The 27,079-nt window shown below is 36.1% G+C and overlaps 2 protein-coding genes across 3 annotated transcripts; both read left to right on the forward strand.

Annotated features, from left to right (window-relative positions):
- The first annotated feature begins 1,610 nt into the window (after positions 1-1,610).
- LOC127105531 (probable magnesium transporter NIPA6) lies at positions 1,611-4,808 on the forward strand. Of its 2 annotated transcripts, XR_007795036.1 has the most exons (10): positions 1,611-1,989; positions 2,070-2,126; positions 2,210-2,300; positions 2,756-2,916; positions 3,013-3,140; positions 3,234-3,371; positions 3,769-3,861; positions 3,952-4,069; positions 4,156-4,449; positions 4,672-4,808. XR_007795036.1 is itself a non-coding variant. In XM_051042717.1 (9 exons), the coding sequence occupies exons 1-9, from the start codon at positions 1,869-1,871 to the stop codon at positions 4,284-4,286; spliced, it is 1,038 nt and encodes a 345-aa protein (XP_050898674.1). In that variant the 5' UTR covers positions 1,611-1,868; the 3' UTR covers positions 4,287-4,576. The 2 variants fall into 2 exon arrangements, 1 of the variants encoding a protein (XP_050898674.1); XM_051042717.1 differs by lacking the exon at positions 4,672-4,808 and having other exon boundaries at positions 4,156-4,576.
- Positions 4,809-5,916: 1,108 nt separating this feature from the next.
- On the forward strand, positions 5,917-6,294 carry LOC127102138 (uncharacterized). Its single transcript, XM_051039548.1, has one exon. The coding sequence runs from the start codon at positions 5,917-5,919 to the stop codon at positions 6,292-6,294; it is 378 nt and encodes a 125-aa protein (XP_050895505.1).
- The last annotated feature ends 20,785 nt before the right edge of the window (positions 6,295-27,079 follow it).

Genomic DNA, 27,079 nt, shown 5'->3' on the forward strand with positions numbered 1-27,079 from the left:
AAATCAAAAGGGTCAAAACTTGTTTCATTAGTGAATAAGTTGTTCTATGCTCCATGCTCTAGCAAGGTGGAACAAATATGTTACCACACCTGCAAAAAAATACCTCAAAGGTCTTGATTCATATCTATATGAAAAGGGAAACACTAAATAAATAACAGTTAACCATATGAAAAACCTATAACACGAGAAAGATAGAAAGTATGTCTTACCCACATTAGAGTGCAGATCTCCATCAGATCTGATATTGATTGAAGGAGAATAGAGAAATAAAGAAGGATTTGAAGGGTTATGGTGGTCATTATTCATACATACACGAACAACAGAAATTGAAATTGCAGTACTTGTTTTTAACGGTTAGATGCAACATGAAGTACTTGTTCTTCTTCAAGTCTTCTTTGTAAATACATGTTATTCTTCAAGTCTTATTTTGTCGTTGTTGGCGATTGAATCTTCTTCCACTCCGTCGTTCTCAAATGATTCCACTATTTACCGCCGCCATCATTCTTTCTATCTCCAAATGTATAAATGTGACATATGATTTCTATCTGCAAGTGTTTACTAATATCTAATTGGATCCAAACTAAAAATAATTTGAATAATAAAATTAAAATAAGCTAGGTAATAAAACTAAAAAAGGCATGCCAAGTATTAAAGACCCATCAACATTGCCACATAGTTTAACTTAACATTTTTTTTGTTAAAAAAAAATTAATGGAAAGAACCATTTTATGTAACGGAACTGTTTTTAAGAGATTAATATATAACATTTTTTAGTTAAAAACCAAAGCAAAACATTAAATTAAGATAAATGACCAAAGAATACATTAAACCTTTTAAATTATATAATAAATCTTGAGAAATACACTTTCATGTCCAAGACCCTTGCCACCAACATAACATCTTACATTCAGAAGTATCATCCCCAACCTAATTAATACTAGGCATAATTAGTCACCAAATCCTTTAGTTTAAGGGTAATGCTAACTTGTGCACCAAGGGCACAAGTTAAGAGATAAATATAGAAACAAATTCTTGAAAATTGTGTATTGAATTTATTATATATTTACAATTAATAATTTTATTTATTTTTTCAAAACAAATTTTCTATTTGTGGGTTTCTTAACATGTGCCCTTGGGGCACAAGTTAGCTTTACCCTTAGTTTAATTTTATGTTTTGCTTTAGTTCTTTAAGTAAAAAATATTACAAGTTAGTCTTATAACTTCATTTATGTTACCCTATTTGATCCCTTCTGTCAATTTATGAACAAAAAAATAGTTAAATTCTAATGATGTGGCGTGACAGTAAGACCATTGATACAAATCTGAGTTAATATATATAGTTAAAAACAAAATCATTGCATTTTAAATAGTATATCAGCTTTTAAATATATATTTTGACTCAGATTTATATCAATGACCTTCCTGTCACACCACTTCACCGGAACTTAATATTTTTTTTTTATTAAAAGTTTTACTTAAACATTTTCTAATCAATAAATATAAAAAAAACATTAAATTAAATTAAATACTACATGAGAACTCTTAATTTGTCGATAAATTATTAGCACACGAAAACCCACGTGGACAGTATAGACAGAGAGACAAGTGCGCCAAAGTTTAACACCCAAAATAAAAAAGACCGAAATCTTATTGTCATTGTTGTTTCGAAAACACCATGTGTTCTTCTGCGTTTGGAATTTGAAACAGAACCACCAACTTTTATTCATTCCTTCATCCGTACACACTTCTAATTCAAATCCTAATCATAATCTAGGGTTCCTCTCTCTCTCTCATGACTTCAGTTCTCAATTATTCCTCAATTCAACTACCTTCTTCTCTCACCTTCATCATCACCATCCTTATTTGAGATGAGTTCCAGCAATTTGACTGGGTTCGTGTTAGCAGTTGTTTCCAGTTCTTTCATTGGTTCCAGTTTCATCATCAAGAAAAAGGGTCTTCAACTCGCCAGAGTCAACGGTCCTAGTGCCAGTAACTACCATTCCCCCTTTTCTTTCGACAACAATTTTCGGAAAATCTTCATGGTTCTATCTTTGCATTGTGATTTTCAGGTGTTGGTGGCTATGGTTATTTGCTTCAGCCTCTCTGGTGGGTCGGAATGGTTACCAGTATGTACCTCATTTTTCAATTTTCACCATTTTTTTAGTTGTTTTCGGTTATTTACTTTAATTGATTTGGAGATTTTTTACAGTGATTGTTGGAGAGATAGCGAATTTTGTAGCATACATTTACGCCCCGGCTGTTCTTGTCACTCCATTAGGTGCTTTGACTATTATTGTTAGGTAAACTTTCATTTCTATTCCATCTAGGGTTTATTAGATATACACTGACCTCTGTAGCACCGACTCGACACTTGTGATTCTGTTCAATTTATTTATTTTTTCAAATTATTACCGGTGTCAATGTGTCCGTGTCCGTGTCGTGTCCTATGTCTGCGGCTGTGTCCGTGCTTCATAGACACCGACAGCGTAACTGGGAATTCATTTTACAATAGGAGGCCTCCATTTTTCCATTCTTCACTCTACTTTTAAAAGACGGTTACGAAAATGAAATGATGTGGAAATTAGTAGATTTTTAGTGGATGTCTGTGTTATAGTACTAGTTTACACTTATAGTGTTTATCCTATAAATCATTCTATTTAGGATTTAGTGTTAACTTTATTGCTTTCGTTTTATGGAATTAGCTATTTGAAATTGAATTACTTGTCGAGCTAACAATTTATGTGAAATTGGCTAGTGCTGTCTTGGCACATTTTATCTTGAAGGAAAAGTTACAAAAAATGGGCATGCTGGGGTGTCTTATATGCATTTTGGGGTCCACTATTATTGTACTCCATGCACCGCAAGAGAAGTCGCTTAGTTCTGTACAACAGATATGGAAATTGGCCATTCAACCTGGTAACCTTCTTTTGTGCCGTAATCTCTGTTGATAGTGTGTGACTATATATGATTCATGTGATTTTCCTGATTATTGCTTTCTTTTTTGTCCTTCAGCATTTCTCATGTACACGGCCTCTGCAATTGCCATAACATTGTTCTTGGTTTTGTATTGTGCTCCTCGCTATGGCCAAACTAATATTTTGGTTTATATTGGAATTTGCTCTATAATTGGGTCTTTAACTGTAAGTGACTCTACCTAGTTATCTTTGTTTCGATATTCTTGTATGCTCTAACTTCTAACTTCTGATAAAACTCCCTTTTTCTCTCTCTCTTAGGTTATGAGCGTAAAAGCAATTGGAATTGCGATAAAACTTACGCTAGAAGGTGCAAACCAGGTTCTCTATTTTCAGACATGGATTTTTACAATGGTTGCTATCACTTGTATCATTGTCCAACTTAATTACCTTAATATGGTCAGTATCACTTAATTTATTGTTAACAGAACATAGTTTTAGCATTATGTTTTACAAGTGTTATTCTAGCCGTGATGAAAAATTCTGATTTCTGAAAACTAAGTGAACCCTGCATTATTGTTTCATATTATTCTAATTTTCTCTTTTGGTTATTAACTGTTATCATGCTATAATTTTGTTTTCCTTGCCATTCTTTTCGCTCCATGTATCCATTGAATTTTCGTTCTAAATTAATTTTCATATCAAATTGTAACTGTTTGAAGACTATATGAGCTGAAGCCACCTCCTGAATTGATTTACTAGAATTTCATTTCCACACTTTTCATTTGTCACAGTTTTCTTGTTATTTGATCTTCAATATAGCTTCTGTCATTGATCAACTCTTGCACGGTTGCAGGCATTGGATAACTTTAACACAGCAGTTGTTTCTCCAATCTATTACGCATTGTTCACAGCTTTTACAATATTAGCCAGTGCAATCATGTTTAAGGTTGGTGTTTTACAGAATCATAATATGAAGAAAAAGATCATCAAAAGATGACATCTAATGCTTTAATTATATTTTAATTCCTACATGTAGGACTATTCTGGTCAAAGTATAGGTAGTATTGTTTCAGAGCTATGTGGTTTCGTAACTATTTTATCCGGAACATTTCTATTGCATAGTACAAGAGAGCCCGATCCTCCGGTCAATACAGGTAATATCTCAGACACTTAGTGTATCAAAGAAAGATTATTTCAAGTTATAAACAAATAATCTGATATAATTATTCTCCGCATACAGATTTATACTCACCACTGTCTCCCAGAGTATCTTGGTATATACAAGGAAACAATGAATCCTGGAAACAAAGGGAGGAAGATGTATCACCATTTAATTTAATAGCAGTTATACGGCAAGATCATTTCAAGTGATTAGTGGCTTAAACCACAAGAAGTTTAGTCTATTATCCATCCATTGATCAGCTAAACACAGTATATATATATACTCTATCATCACACTGCTTGCAGAGAGGAGACAGTGCTGCCATTTTTTGGAATCTGTTCACTGGTTGCATCTGAAATGAAGGCTTGAGTGGTAATGTTTCAAGGATTGATTAATCACCATGTTAACATTTTTTGTATTTTTCGTTGTATTTTATATTGGTTTCTGATAAGAATCTAACATCAGATAATATATAGTTTGAACATGTGTTTATAAGTGAGGGCATATCTGACACCATACATTTTTTTTTCTTAATAATTTATTATTGTTAATTTTTCTGTAAATTGATTCGTTCCTTGTTCTGGTGTTTGGCAGATGTAGAAGCTAAACCATGCATGATATTTAGGAGTTCATACTGCGTATACATACAAGTGCATTTATTTTTAAGTATTTATATTTTTTTATTTGTTTATTTTAACAAAGGAAAGGAGTAATTTTATTTATAATTATAGGATAAAAGTTGAATTTATTTTTATGTCGAATCTATTTATAATTGTCTCATTTTATTTATTATAAGCAGGAAATGAAGAAATCTCCAATCGCAACAAAAGTACTAACATATTACATTTGCAGAGCCCCTCTTTAAGTCTTTTTTGTAGACTAAACACAATATATTCTTAGCAAAACAAAAATACAACATGGGACAAAAATTTTATGAGGTTCTTTTTAATTATGGCTTAACCGTATTAAATTTTATCACTTTGCACGGCGGCCCTAAACATTTATAACATTTTTTGTTCCAAATTAGAAAAATGTTCCTTCCATCCTATGGGGTGTGTCCACGCCTCTGGAAACTCAAAACTGTCTTTCCTGTGTCTAAGATGTATCTCCGGACGCACTTAAAATCACACAATTTTTTGTAATTTCTGAAAGTCACTCCATTTTGAATAAAATCTGGTCTAGAGATGCATCTTTCTAAAACTCCTTGTACTCATTTAGGATATTTTTATTTACTAAGTTATTTTATTCAATGACTTAGTAATATTTTCGGAGATGCATCTTCGGAAATGTCAAGTGGAAAATTGAATAAAACTTCACCTTGCATGTTCTTCTTCCTCATGCACAAACTCAACTCTTCTTTTAAAACCCTTTAAAAAATTCTTCTATTCTCAATCAACTTTTTTACACTAAAACACCATTCTTGTATTTTATCACATGAAAGGGAGGAAAATAAGTTGGATTTTAAGGTAAAGTTATCTTATTTCATCTCTCATTCCTTGGATCAGTCTGTTTTTGAGTTGAAAAAATGAACGTTGGGTCTGAATATGCATCTCCAGACAAAGTTTGGTGTATTCCAGAGACACATCTCTGAATTTGATTGATACTTTGAGTTTTGAATATATTTTTGTCCTATGATTGATGTTAGATATGATGCACCTAGATATGTTTTCCAAAGCTACTGTAAGAATGAATGTTAAACTAGACAAAATGAATGATGATGTTAAATCAAATGATGTTAAACCATGTGTTGGACAGGTTGTTGTTGAGGTAGATGTGCGCGAATAATTTACAAATAAACAAAAGTTTATTGTTCGTGAACATATGCTACAATGAGTCCCCATGGAGGCCGGGAAATTGGGATTTTGTGTTATAACCGGAAAGTATGACAATGATTCTGATAGAAGACAAACATTTGTAACAATGAGATGTGAAAGTAGTGGCATGTATCAATCAATGATTAGGAAGTTGAAACATGATGGCACCAGATCGAGAAAATGTGAGTATCCGTTTAAGTTGTGCAGATACCGTAAGGCGAATGATACATGGAAATTTAATGTAGTTTCTGGTATGCATGATTATGCCTTGAGTGACAAGCTAGCCGGTCATCCCATTGTATGTCGCCTTATTCCGGAGGAGAATGAACTTGTTTCAGACATGACATTAAACACGGTGGCTTCGAAAAGCATACTTGCAAATTTGAAACGGAAAAGACCTTAAAATGTTTCAAATATCAAGAAAGTATACAATGTGCATGCTCAAAGCAACAAGACGGTAAGAGGTCTAAGATCTGAAATGCAACAACTGTTGAAGGTTTTGGATGATAACCATTATGTATCTAGGTACATAGCTTGTGAGGATAAAGTCATGATTTGAGATATATTTTGGAGTCATCTCGATTACATCAAGTTGTTCAACACATTTTCCATTGTGCTCATAATTGATTCAACATATAAGACTAATAAGTATAGGCTTTCACTTATGAAATTTGTTGGTGTTACTTTAACGGAGAAGACTTTTTCTGTGGGTTTTTCATTTTGGAATCCGAAAAAGGGGACAATGTTACACGGACTTTGAAAATATGCAAGACTATGTTGAAAGATCAAGAAAACATGTCAGATGTAAGTGTCATCGATCGCGGCATTGTATTGATGAATTCAGTTGCAAATGTGTTTCCTACTGTAGCGGTAAATTTTTTGAGATTAAGTTATTGATTAACTTAACTCACAAAGCAAGAGTCGCCACCACACTTTTATTATTTTCAAAGGAAAGGGAAAAAAGTATGAATAAAACCCAAAGAAGTTTTAAAATAAAGCTAATAAAAAGAGATAAGGGTTTGAGGGTTAATTATGAAAAGGGAAGGTATTAGCATCCAAAACATCTATAGTAATCTATAGGAACCTCTTTGAAAATCTGTGCATTTTGACTTAAAAATTGTGTTGCTTATAATAAATTAGGGAGGTGAGGAAAGAAATGTTTTTATCATTTTTTTGTGTTTGCCAAGACTTTCTGAGTCTCATGCTTACATACCAACAAAGTGCAATGGAGGATCAAAACCTCGTAGTTCGTGGTAAAAATAACAAAGATCTTTATTTTGATTCATTTTTAATGAAAATACATTTTGTCATTTTAAGGAGAATACTCAACTAGTCACCCATAAGTATGAATCATTTTCATCACCATAGAGAATGACTCCAACTTGGATAAAGATCAACAAGTATGCCACTAGCTCTCTTGGATGGAAAATAATTATCATAAATACTATGAGGATAGGAGAATTATATCTCAACTATGAAAATGACTCATGTCTAAACTTTGAGAATTTTTTTAAAAAGAAAAGGTGCACAAAAATAGTTTGAATGGGTTATGCATTTTTGAGTCTTTTTGAAATTGGTTTGAATATGCTTAAGATGTGTTAGCATTTATTAAGAAAAAAGGTTTTGAAAATCACTTGACAAAAGTCAAGGTTTATTGACAAAATGGTTCAAGTTTAAAACAAAAAGGTTTTGGAAAAGAGAGAAGATTTTAAAAATTAAAGAAGGAGAAGAGAAGAAAAGACTACCCTAGAGCATAAAGTAAAAGCTAGGGAGGAAAGATCTAACCCATAGATATCAAGCTTTATAACATGATTTAAGCAAGAATTCCCTCATTTGGATTAAGCCTCAAGCGAGCCAAATAAACAAAGAATCAATCAGGTATCAGATGAAACCAGGATAATCAAACCAAGTCTTCAAAAGAGGTTCAAAGTTAAAGGTACCAGATGAATCCCAAAGTCTCAAATCACAAGCTTCCAAAGCAAAGGTCAAAGTCCTAATTCTAAGTCCATAACTCCACAACAATGCTAAGGATAGTAACCACAAGTACATGAATCCAGGGAACCAAGTTTTTTATGCGATTTCTCCTTTATTAATGTCTTTCTAAAAGAAAGAGAAATCCAAATGGACAAAGAGTAAAAAAGCATAAACATAAACAATATGGCATGAGATGCTAAAATAAAAGCATAAAGTAAATGACAAAAATGATAAAGAACATAAGATAAATGACATTAAAGTAAACTTAATACAAAATGATGTTAGTAATAAAAAAAGGGAAAGACAATTTTGTCATTTTTTGGAGAACACTCAGCTATTCACTCACAAGCATGAAAATATGGACCTTTACATCACCTATGAGAAGGGTTTCGACTTGGATAAAATAAACAAGTCTGCCACTAGCTCTCATAAGTGAAAAGGAAGCAATATTTTCACACAATACCATGAGGAGTAGGAGACTTACAATCTCACTTATGAAAATGACTTACTTTCAGGACAAATTTAGCGTTATGTTAATAAATCGTAATTGGACTTATGTAGAAGTCACAACTATCTGAGGTCGGTCAATAATAATGTTTGTGTTAATGCATGCTAGAGAAATGATATGTAAATTATTCTCCTAAAGCTATGCCACACAAAAAAAGAGAATTGATCAAGCACAAAGACTAGGAGAGTAGTCCATTACATCAATCCATACTTCATAATACTTAGGACAAACTTATGCATTAATCCAAAGTACCTTAAATGATCCATGATCAATTAGGAGGTAGATTTGAAATGATGAAAGTTCATCAAGCATCAATCCATACATCATGATCAAGATGGACACAAACAATCCAATTGATAAAAAAAAGAAAGAAAAGAAAGAGATGAAGAAGAAAAGGACAAGATAGATCACATCCAAATTAGATCTAAGGCTTGATCAAGTCATTATCAAAATCAATCATCCATTTTGATGGATTGGAGTTTTCACCCCATCAACATCCAAGATCTATTGAGTTTGATGAGATCAATGATCAAATCAACTAAGATCCAAGGCTAAAAGAAGTCAACAAAGGTCAAACAAATATAAAATTGCAAGAAAATATAATAAAATGCATTAAAACAATTTTAAAATGAATTTTAAAAGAGAAGATCCATAAAGTCCTTCCAAACACCAAATAAATGGTCAAGAAAATTATGGAAGATTATAAATAAAATAAGAGCATATAATAAAGTTTTCAGAATTTTAAAATGCATAAAAATATTTGTAAACCAATTAAAACAAAGGAGAAAAGAGAAAATTCAAGAAAAATAGAAAATCAAGAAAACAAAATGTTGAAAAATAAAAATCGGATGAAGAAAAATAAAAGAGAATTTTAGAAATTATTTTGGTATTTTTTGGATGTAAAATGAATTTTCTATGAATTTTAAAAGAAAATGCAATTAAAAATGAAAATAGAAAAAGAAATAAAATCAGAAAAAACACAGAGCGTTGGATCTAACTTCATTTATTGACGTGGCAGATCCAACAATCACAAGGCTGAGGCGCACGGTGGAAATTAGCCAAAATAAAACACGGGATCTAATTCAAATTGGACCAATCAAAATATTTAAAATATCCAACGTGTTTCCAAACTCAGATGATATGAGACAAACTCCAGTCATCTTCCCTGATGGTCTCCCATCGGAGTTTCATCGTTTGGTAAATTCATAACACGAGACCACCACCAATGTGATCACCTCCTCATCACAAATTGGACCTCATGCTCCAAATTCATTTATCTAAACTGAGCAAGGCGTAACTTGTTTGAGTTCAAATGATGCTCGAAACTACCTTGTCCAAATGGTGATCAGAAGTTGATGAAGCTCGATCTGGTTAGAGCGATTCATGAGGTCTTGGAGCTTGGGAATTATTGCAAAAGCTTTAGAGAAGATCAAAGGTGCTAATGGAATCAAGAAATGGGATTGAAACAAGCTGGAATTCAAAACACGATAGTTGAGTTTTCTGGAGAAATTTCAGATTGAAACATGGATTTCTTGGCTCTCAAAAGCTTTTAAATGAATGCAGTAACTTCCTCTATTTATAGGGAATGTTTTTGGATCCAAATACGTGTGAAATCAAGCTTAATTCGTGCAAAACGAATTTGATCATGAAGTGAAAAAAATGTGATTTCCAATTCATCAATACTCAACCAAATGATGCGTTTCAAGGGTCAATTAACTTCTGGAGACTTGATTAAACATGTTTAGGTCCAAAACGCGTGGTAATTTGGCTTGTAATTGAGAATTAGTGAAGTTCAAATTTGGACCATGGTGATTTCTTCAGTTTCAAGTCACCATGTTCAACTCAATGGGGCATGTTTCTCATGACGATATTTGATCCCATTCTTTTTTCAATGTGTTGACATCATAAAAAAGATTAAAATGTGCCAAGAAAGGTTGCATTTGGATTCTTGAGCACAAAGTTATGGCATGTTGAAGTTGGCACGAAAAACTAGTCATGTAACTTAGAAAATTCTAAGTCCCAAATGGCTGAAAATAACCTGTAATACCTCAATGAATTCCGTGGCCTTCCAAGCATAATTTGACTTTGACCCTTGAAGAAAACTTGTAGAATGCATCACAAATGATATTATGCAAAAAGAATCAGCCTCAAATGTTGAAAATTGAAGAAGTTATAAACCTTGAAAGTTGAGAAAAAATCACTTGAAAATTGGTCAAATTTCATCAAGTCCACAAATGACCTATAATGTCGCTAAACGTTTGATGATCCTCCAAGCATAATTGGCTCTTGTCATGTAAATAAAATTTGCATAGGATATTGAGAAGAGTCATATTAAAAAAGAAGCACTAAAAATGTTGAGAATTGAAAGAGTTATGATCTTTGAAACTTTGACTTAAAATATTGACTTTTTGGTCAAACCTCTTGGAATAAACTCGTGCACTTGAAATTTTCTTGCATCTCAAGGTACATGGATGATAATATGAACTAAAAATAAGGTGTCTTTGAATGTATTTTGATTAGATTGCTCAATGTAACCTTTGACTTTTGTTGAGAAATAAACCACAAGACTTTGAGGTGTTCTTGATCCAAATGAGATTGAAAGATGCTTGACAACCTTAAAGATCATGATTTAGAGATAACCCCCTTGAAAACCAATGGTTGACCACACTTTTCTCAGGAATCAAAACATACCCTAACTGAGGAGCCATGCTTGATGCTCTTGTTGGAAAGACCCTACCTTGCACAATAAACTTAAAGAAAACAAAATATATTTTTGATATTTTGATTAGTGGTTAGATAAGTAATGAACATATGAACACAAAAGTTAAAACACCAACAAAGAGGTGCTTGATGATCCCTGTAAAAGGCAAGCCCCAAAGATGAGAGAGAGATGACCAAGATGTGATCTTGTTTGTATGCAAGAATGCAAATGATATGTGGGATCTCAGGGTTAAAAATTAGGGCATGACACCTACATCATATGCATTTCTTTGTAAGTATTACATAAAAAAATTGAGAAGTCGACTAAAATCTGCTATAGGCACCAAACAAATCAAGGGTGAAGATGGAAACATTAGGGTGTGGTGGTTGAACAGGTTTGGTTCTACATCTATAATCCTTGAGTTTTGATGATAACAAAGTATAAAAAACAATTTTTTACTCTAATAGTTTCATTAAGTGTGCACAATATACACAAACCAAAATCCGGATAAAACAAACTCTAAACAAGCCAAATGCTAGATAAAGCAAACTCTGAACAAGCCAGATAATGGATAAAGCAGACTCTGGACTATAGATAAAGAGACTCTAGACTATGGACATCATCAGACTCTAGACTCTGGATAGAATGACTATGGACTATGGACTTTATCAAACTCTAAACTATGGACATCATCCGATTCTGAACCAAGGTTAAAATACCAAGAAGTACTTAAATGATAGTCAACTATGGATAACCTAGTCAACTCTTCTAAAAAGACAATCCATATAAATTCAAGCCTCATGTTTACTAGACTCTGATCAAGCATAAAATAATCTCTAATACAAAGCAAATGATTTAGAGAACAATAATTGAAAGAATATTCCTGATAGTCGTACATTCAAGCGGAAAATCAAATGTTTCCTTTAAAGGACAAATGTGTTGGAACTATTAAAGGAATGTACACCCAACGGTACTCCATGTTTCACGACTCAACCTCGTACCTCTATTATAGTCGTGGAATTGAAGATGTTTTCAATTATACTCTCCAACATTATTATTCATCATTTATTTAAAGAGGACAAACGAATTGAGAAAACTACATAAGTGGCACACAACAACGAAAAGAAAAGAACAACACTCACTACACTTAGAGCTTTTCATTTGTATATTTTCTTAAAGTGTAAACTCTAAATTTCATTGTGTGTATCTGCTTGTTAAGAAGCATTCTTGTAAACATATATATTTGTATTGTAACTTTGAGTTTTTCCTTGAGGGACTAAGATTAATAAGTAGCCTTGAGAAGTCATTGACAGTTGGTGTAGCGGGAAATTCATGATCATCAAGCTATTGATAAGTTAGAGATCAAATCACAAGAGTCGCCACCGCGCTTTTATTGTTTCCAAGGGAAAAGGGAAAAAGTACGAACAAAACCCAAAAGTAAGAAGTTTTCAAATCAAAACTAATAAAAAGTCAAAGATCACAGGTAAGGGGGTTGGTTACACAAAGGGAAGGTGTTAGCACCCAAAGTGTCCTAGGTACTCCTAGGGAGCCCTTTTTGTGTGCATATGTACTTGGTATAAAGTGATGTTTACAAACAAATAGAATGGGGGGATGAGAAAAGAATTCATTAATTATATTTTTGTGTTTGACAAGACCTTCGATCTTGTGCCTACGTACCAACATAAAAGTGAGGGATCAAAACCTCGTAGTTCGTGATACAAATTTCAAAGTGGATGCATTATTTTTAACAAAAATTAAGTTTGAAAGGCACAAAGGCCTAAAAATGGTTTGAATGAGTTAGTTCTTTTTGGATTTTTGAAATTTTAAGTCAAGTATAGTTAAGTTTATTTACAAGTTTGATTTAAGAAAAGAAGTTTGAAAATGCAATGGCATAAGGCCAAAGTTTCTATCTTTTTGCAAAAGTGGTCAAAGTTTAGAACAAAAGGAGTTCACACAAAGAATATTTTGAAAAATGGAGGGATAGATTTTGAAATTAAAGAAATGGGGAGAAGATGAAGAGACTATCCTATGCACCAAATTAAAAGTTAAGAGTTGAAAAGATCTGACCAAGTGGGTAGCAATCCAATAGACAAGAATGTCAATAGAAACCCAGAATTCCCTTGGACTTTTAGAATCAAGCAACATACAAATGCACAATTATATTATCTTGAAGAGCAAGGCATCAAATAAAGATGGCCACATCCAAGCTTATCCATTCCATGATCTTCTTCAAAATAGCCCATGTAACAGATGAATTCCACAAGTCATAGGTTCAAAATAACAGCTTCAGAATAATCATGTTGTAGATGAACTTAGGGATGTCTTCAAAGATGTGTCAGATGAAGTTCAAATTGCAAGCACTTGATTTCTCAGCAAGTTGGCATTGGCCAAGTCCTTTAGCTTAGGAAAGTTGCGTAGATTTTAAGTCCATTTGTCTAAGATCAAGCCAACAGTTCACTCAATTTTTTTTTAGGGTTTTTGTTATTATTATGTACATTAATGGTCAAAGACCACACAAACAAGCAAAGTATACACAAACAAAATATATCACACAATATGGTCCAAATGGACAAAGTGAAAATTGCATTAACATAAACAATTAGAATGATATGAACAAAGGCAAATGAAATAGAATGCTAATAGTAAACTGCATTAAAGTAAAAGCTTGAAATTAAAAGTTAGCAGTTAATTGGTTAGAAGTTAGTATTGTTTTGCTTTTGCTTTTCATTTCAAGACATTCTTTAGAGAACACTCAACCCACTTATCACAAGCATGAATCCTTGAGCCAAAACATCTTCCAAAGGAAGGAAAGAAGGCCAAGTTTCCACACAATACCATGAAAGAGGGGAGACTTACAATCTCACTAACTAGAATGCTTATGCCTTTTATGTCACAAATTTAGCGCTATGTTAAGCAATCGTAATTGGACTTATGTAGAAGTCACAACTATTTAAGGCCGGAAAATAGAATTTTGGTGTTAATGCATGTTAGAGACATAATATAATGGACTATGCTCATGAAACATACCACAAACAAAAAGAATATGCAAAAGGTGTGGCCTAATCTCATCCATACTCATGTCAATTTTTCAATCAACTAGCATTAGGACTTTGAGATGTCATAGGCCAAATGGAATGAATGAATGAAGAAAGGGAATAAGATGAAGTGGAAGGGGAATGGATCAAATGACAAATTGGTCAAAGGAGAACTTTTACCAAATTAATATCATCCATTCATTTTGGGAGATGGAATGTACATTCCATCAATCCCCTAAATTCAATGATATTAATTTGACAAGTCAAATCAACCTTGACCAAGGCCCAACAACAAGAGTTAAACATAAACAAGTCATCACAATTGGTCAACAAATTTATTTGGCATTTTATTCAAATTAAAATACTAAAATAGAGCATTTAAATTAAATATGGTTTGTCCAATTCCTAAAATCTCATCAAAACACCAAAGAAATGGCCATGAGATTTATCATAGGTCAAACAAGGTCAAAGGACCTTGGAGAAAAAATTTCATAATTTTTGGACATTTAAAAATATTGTTAAACAATTAAAAACAAATGCAAAATCAATTAATTCATGACAAATATTAATAATGATCCAAAAAATAATTTTAATTCAGAATATGAAAGAGAAAAATATTTGAATTTTTTTGGTGAAAGTCCCATATTTTTTGGATCAATATTGAATTTAGTATGAATTATTGAAAATAATGCAATTAAAATGAAAATTAAAATATCAGAAAAAATGTGGACGACTTGATCTCCCTCATTAATTGAGGTGGCATATCAAGTGGATCAAAACACACGTTCCACCGTGCACTCAAGTCAGCGCGCAACATCATGGTATTCAAAAGGAACGCACGAGATTAAAACAAATTACATGGATCCTGTGGTTGTGAGACATGCCAGCGCATGACCGGAGCTGTAGCTCCGGTCTTCTTCTCCGGTGGATCTCACCGGACTGGTCCACCATCAACCATCACCAAAATTAAAAACAAGGACATGATTTCAAAGTAAAAATGACACTGAGCTTGAATCTGACCTCAATTCGCTCTAACTCCAAGTATATTGAGAGATACATGGAGTTGAAATTTGAGGTACATGAACTGAGTTGCTTTGATTTGGCCTCAAAGCAACTCAATCTTCTTGCCTACATTGGTAGGACTTCAGACAACCAAAGAATCAATAGAATTGAGCAAGAATTTGAGAGAATCGAAGAGATCAAAATTTCTGGAAAATTCCTTCAATGGAGGCCTGGATTCAACTAATCTTGATCTTGCTTGTGCTTGATCTCACTCCACTTGCTTGCAGAAGAAGGATTTGATGCTTACAAGGTTGTGGATTCCTGGAGATTTGAATTTCAAAACTGTGGAAATTCAACCTCAAATTCAAATGAATTTCTGAGGTTTACCCTTAGCAAAGTGAGGATTAGAGATGGGGGATCAAAGCTGGTGCGAATGTGTGTTGATTGTTGAGCATATGAGGCTCTATTTATAGATGAAACCATTGATATTTGCACACTTGAAATCACTTTCCAAATTTGGTCATTGATGATGCATGAGTGCATGGGCGCGCATAGGCCCATAAAATCATTGCCATAAGTCCACAAATGAATGTTAGATAGTCTGAATTCAGCTTGGATTGCAAGGCAAGTGTGCATTTGGATTTGAAGTTTGATCCTTGCCAAGTGATGACACCATGTTCATGTCATGTGCAGCCTATGCATTCCTTGTCCAAAGGAATGAATTTGAGCTCTTTGGAAAGGTGAGATCAAGAGGAACAACTTTAATGTTCAAAACTTTTTCATTTGGAGCTTGGAGCTTGGAGAAATTTGAGGTGGAAGTTTGGAAATTTTTGACATATCAAATTTTTTCTAAGTGTCAAGCCATATGTCTCAATATTCCACCTTGCTTAACTTTTTATATGAGCTTCAAATGAGAAACGTGTCTTCATCAAAGTTGTAGATCTCTAAAAGATATTCAAAATGGTCACCAATTTCATGTAATTTGGATTTGAAATGATAAAGTTATGCATTTTTGAAGTTTGGAAAAATCACCTGGTCAATGGTATAGGTCAAAAGTGACCTATAATGTAACCTCATATCACATGCTCAAAAAAGTTGAATTAGCTCCAACTCCAAACATCAAAGTTGAATTAGACACATTGAATTTGATTGTGCAACTTGGAAATCTTTCATATCATAAAAATTGAGCAAGTTATGGCCTTGGGAAGTTGGCTTTCAAATTAGGGTTTAGACAAAATGACCTATAATGTTTCAACATAGAAAATGATTTTCCAAGCAAAAATAGCTCTAGGTATCAACATGAAAGTTGTTTGGAATGTCATTTTGAGTAATTTTTATCTTAGAATCATTTTCATATGGTGAAAATTGTAGGATATAGGGTCTAGGGAGACCCAGTTTTGATTAGATGAATCCATCTGGCCAACCACCATCAACCAACTTGATAACTTCCAATCCTCTTGACTTCCTTAGCTCATGGTAGATCATATATGCATAAGATGATGAATTTTGAAGTGTCCCTTGAGAAATTTGATCAATTGGTGAGATAGCTTGTTGGAGAAGTTACTCAAGATACCTAGTCAAACTAGGGTTTCCAAGGCAAATCACCCTCAAAATCTTGAAGAAAACTTGATCAATATAACATGTAGAGATCATTGGGACTCATATATGATGCTTATAACCACTCTTGAATCAATTCTTGGTTGTGCTCTTTATTCATTAGGGTCTCAAACCCTAGATGTGATCAATGAATCAATGAGATCATGCCCTACCTACAAAAGAATTACATAGATGCAAAGACATATTTTTGGTATTTTGGTTAGTAAATGATAATATACAAGTATGATATGATCACAAAGTGCTTGGTGATCTCTCCCCAAAACAAACCCAATGAAGGAGGGGTAAGGAGGATGCCAAGGTGTGATCCCAATGCTAGTGCTTATGATGAAATTACATGAGGGATCTTGGGGTCAAAATTGGGGTCTTACAGCTACCCCTATTTAAGGACATTCTAACTGAGGAGGTGAAGGTTAAAATCTTTGGCTCGACTCTGTAGAATGGGCTTAAATAACAACATAGAGAAACAGATTTTGGTCCCTAAGAGACCTCATGATACATATGACGTGAATGCAAAAGTTAATGCTTTGTGGGGAAATATTGCCACAAAGGAAAAAGAAATTAGAGAGACCGAAAATCCACAGGAGCATAATGCATTTCGTAAGGAAAACTCGCTGGGGAGACAGAGACTCTGGGGAAAAAGGAGTTATGCGTAGGCCAGGCTACAACGTAAAACGACTGGGGGATTAGAGGAATTCCATACGAAATGGAAAGACTCATCCGGGGAAATAACAACATCTGCAGGGGATACGAGAAAGTCATGACAAAACTGAAATACTCGACTCATGCAGGGAAAGCGATTTCACTAAGGAAATGCGCACTCAATTCAACTAGGGAAGATAAACTTCAATACAGGAGGAGCATAAATCTATTATCTACTACCTGTTATTGGATAAGGAGATAATAAAGATCTGATAGAGAGAACATCCGTCACCGGTTAGGATGAACATATCAAGGATGACTCACTGAGGACCACCAGGAGGGAGTATTCATTACCGGTTACTGGGTAATAATAGCCTTGCTGGGAAAAACTGCAGAAAATATAGGATTTACAACTACCATTTACTGGGTAGAAGACCAAGAGTGAGAGTATCCGTCATTAGTTAGGATGAAGATACCAAGGATAAACTCAACAGGGAATAAAATCCGTCACCGGTTAAGATGAACATATCAAGGATAGACTTTCCTGGAAATGCCAAGGAGGATACCCGTCATCGGTTAGGATGAACATATCAAGAATATACCAACTAAACAAAAAGGGTAGGAATTACATCTATCGAAAACTGGATAGAAAACCATCAAAGAGAAAATCCGTCACCGGTTAGGATGAACATATCAAGGATAGACTTTGCGAGGGGACAAAGTAGGATTTACAACTACCGGTTACTGGGTAGAAAACCAATCAAAGAGAAAAATCGTCACCGGTTAAGATGAACATATCAAGGATAGACTCTGAAAAGGGGATAAAATAGGATTTATAACTACCGGTTACTGGGTAGAAAACCACAAAGAGAAGAAAACCCGTCATCGGTTAAGATGAACATATCAAGGATTAACTCTCTGAGGAACAAAATAGGGATTACAACTACCTTTTTACTGGGTAGAATACCAAAAATGAGAATATCCATCACCGGTTAAGATGAACATATCAAGGATAGACTCTGAAAAGGGGATAAAATAGGATTTACAACTACAGGTTACTAGGTAGAAAACCACAAAGAGAAGAAAACCCGTCATCGGTTAAGATGAACATATCAAGGATTAACTCTCTGAGGAACAAAATAGGGATTACAACTACCTTTTTACTGAGCAGAATACCAAAAGTGAGAATATTCATCACTGGTTAAAGTGAACATATCAAGGATAAACTCAAGCAGGGGCAAGAAAGATATCCGTCACCGGTTAGGATGAACATATCAAGGATATACTTCCTGGGGACTCTACTAAGGAGAAAAAAGGGTACTTTTGCCGGGTATTGGGCAAGAAGTAACAAACTGCAAACTAAGAAGAATATTACCAGTTACTGGGTAATAAACTCTTAGGGGACCAAAGCATCTATCTAGGTAAGAGCTAGAAAGAAAACGGTCAATCAAGACTCAACCCAATGAGGACATAACTCAAGGGGAGTGATTCCATCCAGAAAATTCACTGGAGAGGAAACTGAAATAACAACCGTCCACGAGGAAACAAACTTAGTGGGGAAATGGAGAAAGGTTAAAGTCTTTCTGCTTAAGGGGCTCTACAATTGAAGGAGGACAAACACCAAATTTAGTATGGGGATAAAATACCTCCATAAGAATCTCAAACAAATCAAATATGAATATGCGAGATATGCAAATTATGAAATTATACGAATGTATATGTATATGTATATATGATGATTATGCTGGCAAAACGATCATAAAGGATACAAAGGTGTCGCAAAGAAATTGAACCACCGGTACAATCCCCAGTCAATCCACAAAATATGGAGACAACTGGTGGAGAACAGAGAGATCAACATCCCAAAGGTTCAAACCTAATTGGGGAAGGAGGAGATCTTCTGAGGATAGAACATCCAATCTGTGGGGAATTTTAGGTCAACACCATGAAAATGGGAGACAACCCTACAGAGAATAATCATAACAAAAGCTGCTCAAAAACCAGAAGGAAACTCTGACTGGGAGCAAGTTGAATAGTGATTGGTGGGGACACCAAAGCGATCCACTGGGGAAGATCAACCATCTCTGAAGATCAACCCTGTTGAGGAAATACGAACTTCGCTGGGGAAGGCAGAAACTTTGTCGGGGAAAACAACACGCCGCAGGGTATCTGAATCAACCAAATCAGCTGGGAACAAAGAAATTTCACTGAGGATTAAACATTCCACCGAGGAACTGAATCAACACTAATGTCTAGGGATACCCTAAGGGTTAACTGCTTGGGGAACCTCTGATGCTTCACATTTAAGGACTTGCTATTCATTGAAATGGTGTTAATATTCCTTTTACTTGCTTTGGAAAAATTCATGCTTTTATATTAAAGAAAACTTGGTTTTGATTTAAAAAATTTAATTTCAAAATGATCATAATAAAATTTAAAACTATTGGCTGAAGTAAATAAGAGTAGAAACAATTTGGATAAAAGCTCAACTTTATTTAATAGAATGGTAGTCTGTAAATGAAAAGACTCCATAGATTTTACAAAGTTGAAAATGGTAATTTACATGGAAAGGGGTTACATTGAATACAAATGATCCTTAATCCCTCTACCAACTCTTGATATCCAATGTGCTCTTGATCGCTGTTGGGGTGATGAATCGACGTCAACCCCTTGTGCTCAAACAAGCCTTCAAAACACTGAAGATCAGCAGAATGCAGTTACTTGCCATAATCCCTAATTTTTGCATAAGTTGCCCCAAGGTGGGGTAATCAACTTATCGGGAAATTCTTTCTGTTTTATGTCTCTAATTTTTGCCTGGATCGCCCTTTCGGGTTTTCAATCCACCGAGACGCTCATTTTTCCCTAAGCCGCCCTTTCGGGTTTTCAACTTAGCGAACTGTTCTTTTCTTTTTAGGAGAAGTATTTCTTGACTGCATCTACATTCACAGGACGAGTGAACTCTTCACCATCCATTGTTGTAAGAATTAATGCACCGCCTGAAAAGGCTCTCTTAACAACATGTTGGCCTTCATAATTAGGAGTCCATTTTCCTCTGGAATCTGGTTTGAACGATAAAATCTTCTTGAGCACAAAGTCACCTTCTTTGAACACTCGAGATTTGACCTTCTTATCAAAAGCTTTCTTCATTCTCTGCTGATATAACTGACCATGACACATGACAGTCAATCTCTTCTCTTCAATTAAATTCAGTTGATCAAACCTGGTCTGACACCATTCAGCTTCAGTCAACTTGGCTTCCATGAGCACACGCAATGAAGGAATCTCAACCTCTACGGGGAGCACTGCTTCCATACCATATACAAGAGAGAAAGGGGTTGCCCCTGCTGAAGTGCGGGCGGATGTACGATACCCATACAAAGCAAATGGGAGCATCTCATGCCAATCCTTATATGTTACAACCATCTTCTGGATAATCTTCTTGATGTTCTTATTCACAACTTCAACAACCCCATTTATCTTGGGTCTGTAGGGAGAAGAATTATGATGTGTAATCTTGAAGTCTTTGCAAAGGGCTTCCACCATATTGTTATTCAAGTTCGATCCATTATCAGTAATGATCTTACTTGGCACACCATAACGGTATATAATTTGATTCTTGATAAACCTTACAACAACTTGTTTGGTCACGTTTGCATACGATTCCGCTTCAACCCATTTTGTGAAGTAGTCAATTGTCACCAAAATGAAACGATGTCCATTTGAAGCTTTGGGCTCAATCATCCCAATCATATCAATTCCACACATGGAGAAGGGTCATGAGGAAGAGATAACATTCAAAAGTGTCGGAGGAACATGGACCTTATCAACATAAATTTGACACTTGTGGCACTTCTTCACAAATTTGCAACAATCAGATTCCATTGTCAGCCAATAGTAACCTGCTCGCAACATCTTCTTCGCCATTGCATATCCATTGGAATTAGTACCAAAGGAACCTTTGTTCACTTCAGTCATTAATAAGTTTGCTTCGTGTCTATCCACGCATCTGAGCAAAACCATGTCGAAGTTTCTCTTGTACAGTATATCACCATTCAAGTAGAAATTACCGGCTAATCTTCTCAAAGTCTTCTTATCTTTCAAAGATGCCCCAGGCGGGTAGATCTGACTTCGGAGGATACATCTGATGTCGTAATACCAAGGCTTCTCGTCTTTAATCTCTTCAACAGCAAACACATGAGTTGGCCTATCAAGACACATCACAGATAAATTGGGAACTTCATTCCAATACTTCACTACAATCATTGATGCAAACGTTGCAAGAGCATCTGCCATCCGGTTCTCATCTCGAGGGATATGATGAAATTCAACCTTTGTAAAGAAAGTAGAAATCCTTCTCGCATAATCTCTATATGGTACTAAACCAGGTTGATTTGTCTCCCATTCTCCTTTGATTTGATTCACAACCTAAACCGAATCACCGAAGACATCCAAATACTTGATTCTGAGATTCATGGCCTCTTCAAGCCCCATAATGCAAGCTTCATATTCTGCCATGTTGTTTGTACATTTGAAACTCAATCTAGCTGTAAATGGTAGATGCGTGCCCTGAGGAGTAATAATCACTGCCCCAATGCCATTTCCATATTGATTAACAACTCCATCAAATACCATGCCCCAACGGGAACCAGGTTCTGGCCCTTTTTCAAGCAATGGTTCATCACAATCTTTCATTTTCAAGTACAAAATCTCTTCATCAGGAAAATCATACTGCACTGACTGGTAATCTTCAATTGGTTGGTGAGCCAAATGGTCAGCTAAGATACTATCTTTGATCGCTTTCTGAGATCGGTATTCGATATCATACTCTGATAACAACATCTGCCAACGGGCAATTCTCCCAGTTAAAGAAGGCTTCTCAAATATATACTTGATCGTATCCATTTTGGATATCAACCAAGTGGTATGATTCAACATATACTGACGCAAACGCTTAGCAGCCCAAGCCAATGCGCAATAAGTCTTCTCAAGCATTGAATATCGAGTCTCAAAGTCGGTGAACTTCTTACTGAGGTAGTAAATTGCAAATTCTTTCTTTCCAGTCTCATCTTTCTGACTAAGAACACAACCCATACTATCTTCTAGCACAGTCAAATACATGATCAACGGTCTTCCTTCAACAGGTGGAGACAAAATAGGAGGTTCAAGCAAATATTCTTTGATACTGTCAAAAGCTTTCTGGCAGTCTTCGGTCCAATCACAAGACTGATCTTTCCGAAGAAGCTTGAATATAGGCGCACATGTGGCAGTCATGTGGGAAATGAATCTGGAAATATAATTCAAGCGGCCGAGAAAACCTCTGACTTGCTTCTCAGTTTTGGGTGTAGGCATTTCTTGTATTACTTTTACCTTGGCAGGATCAACTTCAATACCCTTCTCGCTGACAATGAATCCCAACAATTTACCAGAACGAACACCAAAAGTACACTTATTGGGATTTAAGCGGAGTTTATACTTCCTTAAATGCTGGAATAGCTTCAACAAATGCTCAACATGTTCCTCTTTATCAATTGATTTAGCAATCATGTCATTGACATATACTTCAATCTCTTTATGCATCATATCATGAAAAAGTATAGTCATTGCTCTTTGGTAAGTTGCACCAGCATTCTTTAAACCGAAAGGCATCACTCTATAACCGAATGTTCCCCAGGGTGTAATGAATGTGGTCTTCTCCATATCTTCGGATGCCATTTTGATCTGATTATATCCGGAAAATCCATCCATAAACGAAAAGACTTTGAATTTAGCAGTACTGTCTACCAACATATCAATGTGTGGCAGGGGGAAATCATCTTTTGGTCTGGCTTTATTCAAATCTCTATAATCAACACACGTGCAGACTTTTCCATCTTTCTTCAGCACAGGCACAATATTGGCCACCCATTGCGGATACTCAGCAGTCACAAGGAAACCGACATCAATATGCTTTTGCACTTCCTCTTTGATCTTCACAACCATATCAGGATGCGTTCTTCTCAACTTCTGCTTGACTGGCGGGCATTCTGGCTTCAACGGAAATCTATGCTCCACAATCTCAGAATCCAACCCAGACATGTCTTGATAGGACCAAGCAAACACACCTGAATATTCTTGAAGAAGATCAATCAAACCCTTCTTAGCATATGGACACAGCCGAGACCCAATCTTGACTTCCTTCACATCATCTTCGGAACCCAAGTTGACTAGCTCAATATGCTCTTCAAACGGCTAAATAATCTTTTCATCTTGCACAAGAAGACGAGTTAATTCATCACTCACTTCTACATCACTTTCCTCCTCGGCCTCAAACACAGGGAATTCAAAATTTGGAGAAGGAGATGGATCATTGTATTCACTGGGTTAGGAACCAACCTGCATAATGATTTGATATTTTGATTTTAGAGAAGTGTATTTGTGACCAAATATTATGCAGATGGACAATTATATTGTTTATTTATGTTTTTTGTAATTACCATTTTCAGAATAAAGCAAAAAGTAAAAATAAACATCAAAGATGTGGATGAATAGAATTAATTTTATTGATGATCAATTTTGAAAATGCCTAAACAATGTTCACTTCTCCCTTAGGTATAGGAGAAGGATTTTAAAACCATATAAAAGCAATTACTTAGATCGATGCAAAATAACAGGAATATCAACGGCAATCCAATTGTTGCAAGCCTTTCCATGCGTTACAAAGTTGGTGCAGTCTTCCTCTTTGCTATCCTCTAGCGTAGCAGCAAAGTGTTATTCAGTGTCATGAATGAACCCTCCGCTACGGAAGCTAAGTTGCATATCTTCAGATCTTGCAATTAATGAGCCTTTCTGGAACCCTAAACCGGTTCTGCCTTTGTTGTCGGAGACCTCTACCATGCGCCCTCACTGGTCAAGGGTACCTTCTTCCACAATCTTCTTGGCATCTTTCAACAAGGACATAGGTGCCCCAACTCTCAGCAGCAATAGACAAGGCTTGGAACGGAGTTCCAACCTCATCCTCAGCTTCAACATATGAGAAAGATGATAGATGACTAACCAACAACGCCTTCTCTCCTCCAACAATCACAAGCTTGCCATTCTTGACAAATTTCAATTTCTGATGCAGAGTGGAGGTAACAACCCCTGCCTCATGAATCTATGGCATTCCCAATAAACAACTGTAGGCCGGGTGGATATCCATTACTTGAAAAGTAATCTGAAAATCACTCGGACCTATCTTAACCGGAAAGTCCACTTCACCAATTACTCTCTTGCGCAAACCATCAAAAGCTTTGACGATTACACTGTTATACCTCATGGGCGCTCCTTAGTAAGGTAGCTTTGACAAAGTTGACTTTGGAAGCATATTCAGTGACGAACCGGTGTCAACAAGCACATTTGACAAAGCATCTTCCTTATAGTTCATTGAAATATGCAAAGCCAGGTTATGATTTCTTCCTTCCTCAGGGAGTTCTTCATTGCAGAAGCTCAAATTATTACATGAAGTGATGTTAGCCACAATGTGATCAAACTGATCCACAGTAACATCATGCTCTACGTATGCTTGTTCAAGAACTCTCTGTAGTACTTCTTTGTGTGCTTCGGAATTCATCAGCAGAGACAACACTGAGATTTTTGAGGGAGTCTGGAGTAGCTGCTCAACCACATTAAATTCGCCCCTCTTTACTAATCGGAGTACCTCATCATCATCATTGGCTTTCAAGTTGCTAGATTCACCAGACTTATCTTTTGAACAGTCAATTGGATCTACATTAGGCACCTCTGCCTTCTTACCAACAATCGTTTCCTCTTTGTTTTCTGGGAACACCGGCCCAAACACTCGACCATTGCTGGGGATTAAAGAAGTAGACCTCTGGCTGGTCCATCTTCCCTAAGCGAGTCTCTCCTAGCGCTCTAGGATAGAGTTTAGGTTGCTTTTGCTGTTCTATTTATTGCATTTATTATTATGTTGTGTATATATTTGCATAAATATTTGCATGCATCATACTATCATTGTTGTTGTCCTCTGTACAGGTTGGTTCCTCTGTTTGGGGGGGTGTTCTGAGTGGGGCTAAAACCCAGGCCCGAGTATACACCTAGGATTAGTGTGGTCTCACGTTCCTCACATGCTGGTTGGGCATGTTGTTGCGACGTGACATACCACAAGCCGGACGAGGTTCATATGAGAGTGCTCTTCCTTTGTGGGGTTTTCCACTTTGGTTGGGTTACCTCTTTTGAGCTATTGACTTCGGTGACCGATCTTTCCCGGATCTTTGGTTTAGACGATCTTAAGGGAGCTACAATGGCACACCCGAAAGGGCAAACCCGTTGAGTATCTTTGCCCGATCGTCGAGACCATTATCCGCCTTAGGATGACCTGATTAGAATTTACCTGTGAGGGGAGGGTTGATTCTTACAGATGCATGTTCAGAGGGTGACTTTGATGGTGATTGATGGTTCCATTGATCAGAGTCATATTTATAAGTCGGATTTATGGACATTTATTTCCGAGACGCCGAAGTTCCGTCCGTGGTATTTATCAGTGGGGATCCGTTTATTTCAGGATTCCCCGGGCTGGTTCAGATGATTTTGTGGTTATCAGATCAGTGAATCTCTGGTGATGATGGTGATGTATCATTCAGTTCCGTTTATTTCGGAACCCTAAGTCGGATTTGTGGGTTTCTCAGTACCTCAGATGGTTGTGATCAGTTCAGAGGCCGTGACTCAGTGCAGTGGTTGATCAGATGACTTGGAGGATGGCACAGTGCATTGCATTCACGCATCAGCATCATCCACATTTTGCATTCATCGGCATCTAACTCGTGTCTATCCATACTCAGGGTACATTCTCGATTGAGATTCTGGTTGAGAGACATCCTGATGTCAGAATGTTATTGTCGAATTTTTATCCGTCTCGATGAAGCCAGAATCGAAGGAAAGAGTGTTCCTCATATGGATAAACATTGCATCCATGCGTGAGTCATAATAACCTGTCTTCTGTTTTGCAGGTGTCAGTTTCTAACATGTTTGGGTTTACTCAGGAATCATTGCTCGCGTACGCCGAATCATTCCCTTGCACACAACCCGTCCGCACAGATATTTCACCAGACACAATACACCTAGACTGATGGATCTACCAAATACAGATGTTCTCGAGCTGAAAGAGAAGATGAATGAGCTGATCAACATCATGCAAGGGTTTGCAGTCGGGCAGAAGGCACTGGCTGATAAAGTAGAGAAGCTCGAGCGGGCTTCAGCTGCCAACAGTGGTGTCAATCTGGATGGTGTCTCTAACCAGGACCTTGGTGGTTCCAGGGATGGAGGAGATCTTGGGAAGAGGACAACTGTTGGTGTAGCGACTAATGCTGGTGGTTTCGGTGTTGCTACCAGTGGTAGACCAGGTCCGGTGGGTAACAATATGAAGGACATTTTGTTTCCTCCTTTCTTCGGGGCTGAGGATGATAGAGAGGAAGACCGAGAAACTGATCAATTCTCCTTGATGAATGAGCCGTTTGGTCAATACGGTGTCCCACCGCCGAATAAGGAGATCCAGCTGCTGGCAGAAAAGATCAGGGCTCTGGAAAGCCACGCTACTCCCGGTTTTGTCAACATGTCTAATATGGGGCTAGTTGAGGGGATTGTGATCCCACAGAAGTTCAAAGCGCCTGCATTTGACAGATATAATGGGAGTTCTTGCCCAGAGACTCACCTTCAAGCTTTCGTCCGCAAGATCTCT

This window comes from Lathyrus oleraceus, chromosome 7 (genome assembly GCF_024323335.1).
Source record: "Lathyrus oleraceus cultivar Zhongwan6 chromosome 7, CAAS_Psat_ZW6_1.0, whole genome shotgun sequence".
Taxonomy (NCBI): domain Eukaryota; kingdom Viridiplantae; phylum Streptophyta; class Magnoliopsida; order Fabales; family Fabaceae; genus Lathyrus; species Lathyrus oleraceus.

Coding starts and splice junctions, on each gene's coding strand:
- LOC127105531 (XM_051042717.1), top strand. CDS start 1,869: ATGAGTTCCAGCAATTTGACTGGGTTCGTGTTAGCAGTTGTTTCCAGT. Junction 2,127..2,209: donor GTGGGTCGGAATGGTTACCA/GTATGTACCTCA, acceptor GATTTTTTACAG/TGATTGTTGGAGAGATAGCG. Junction 2,917..3,012: donor GAAATTGGCCATTCAACCTG/GTAACCTTCTTT, acceptor TTTGTCCTTCAG/CATTTCTCATGTACACGGCC.
- LOC127102138 (XM_051039548.1), top strand. CDS start 5,917: ATGGAGGCCGGGAAATTGGGATTTTGTGTTATAACCGGAAAGTATGAC.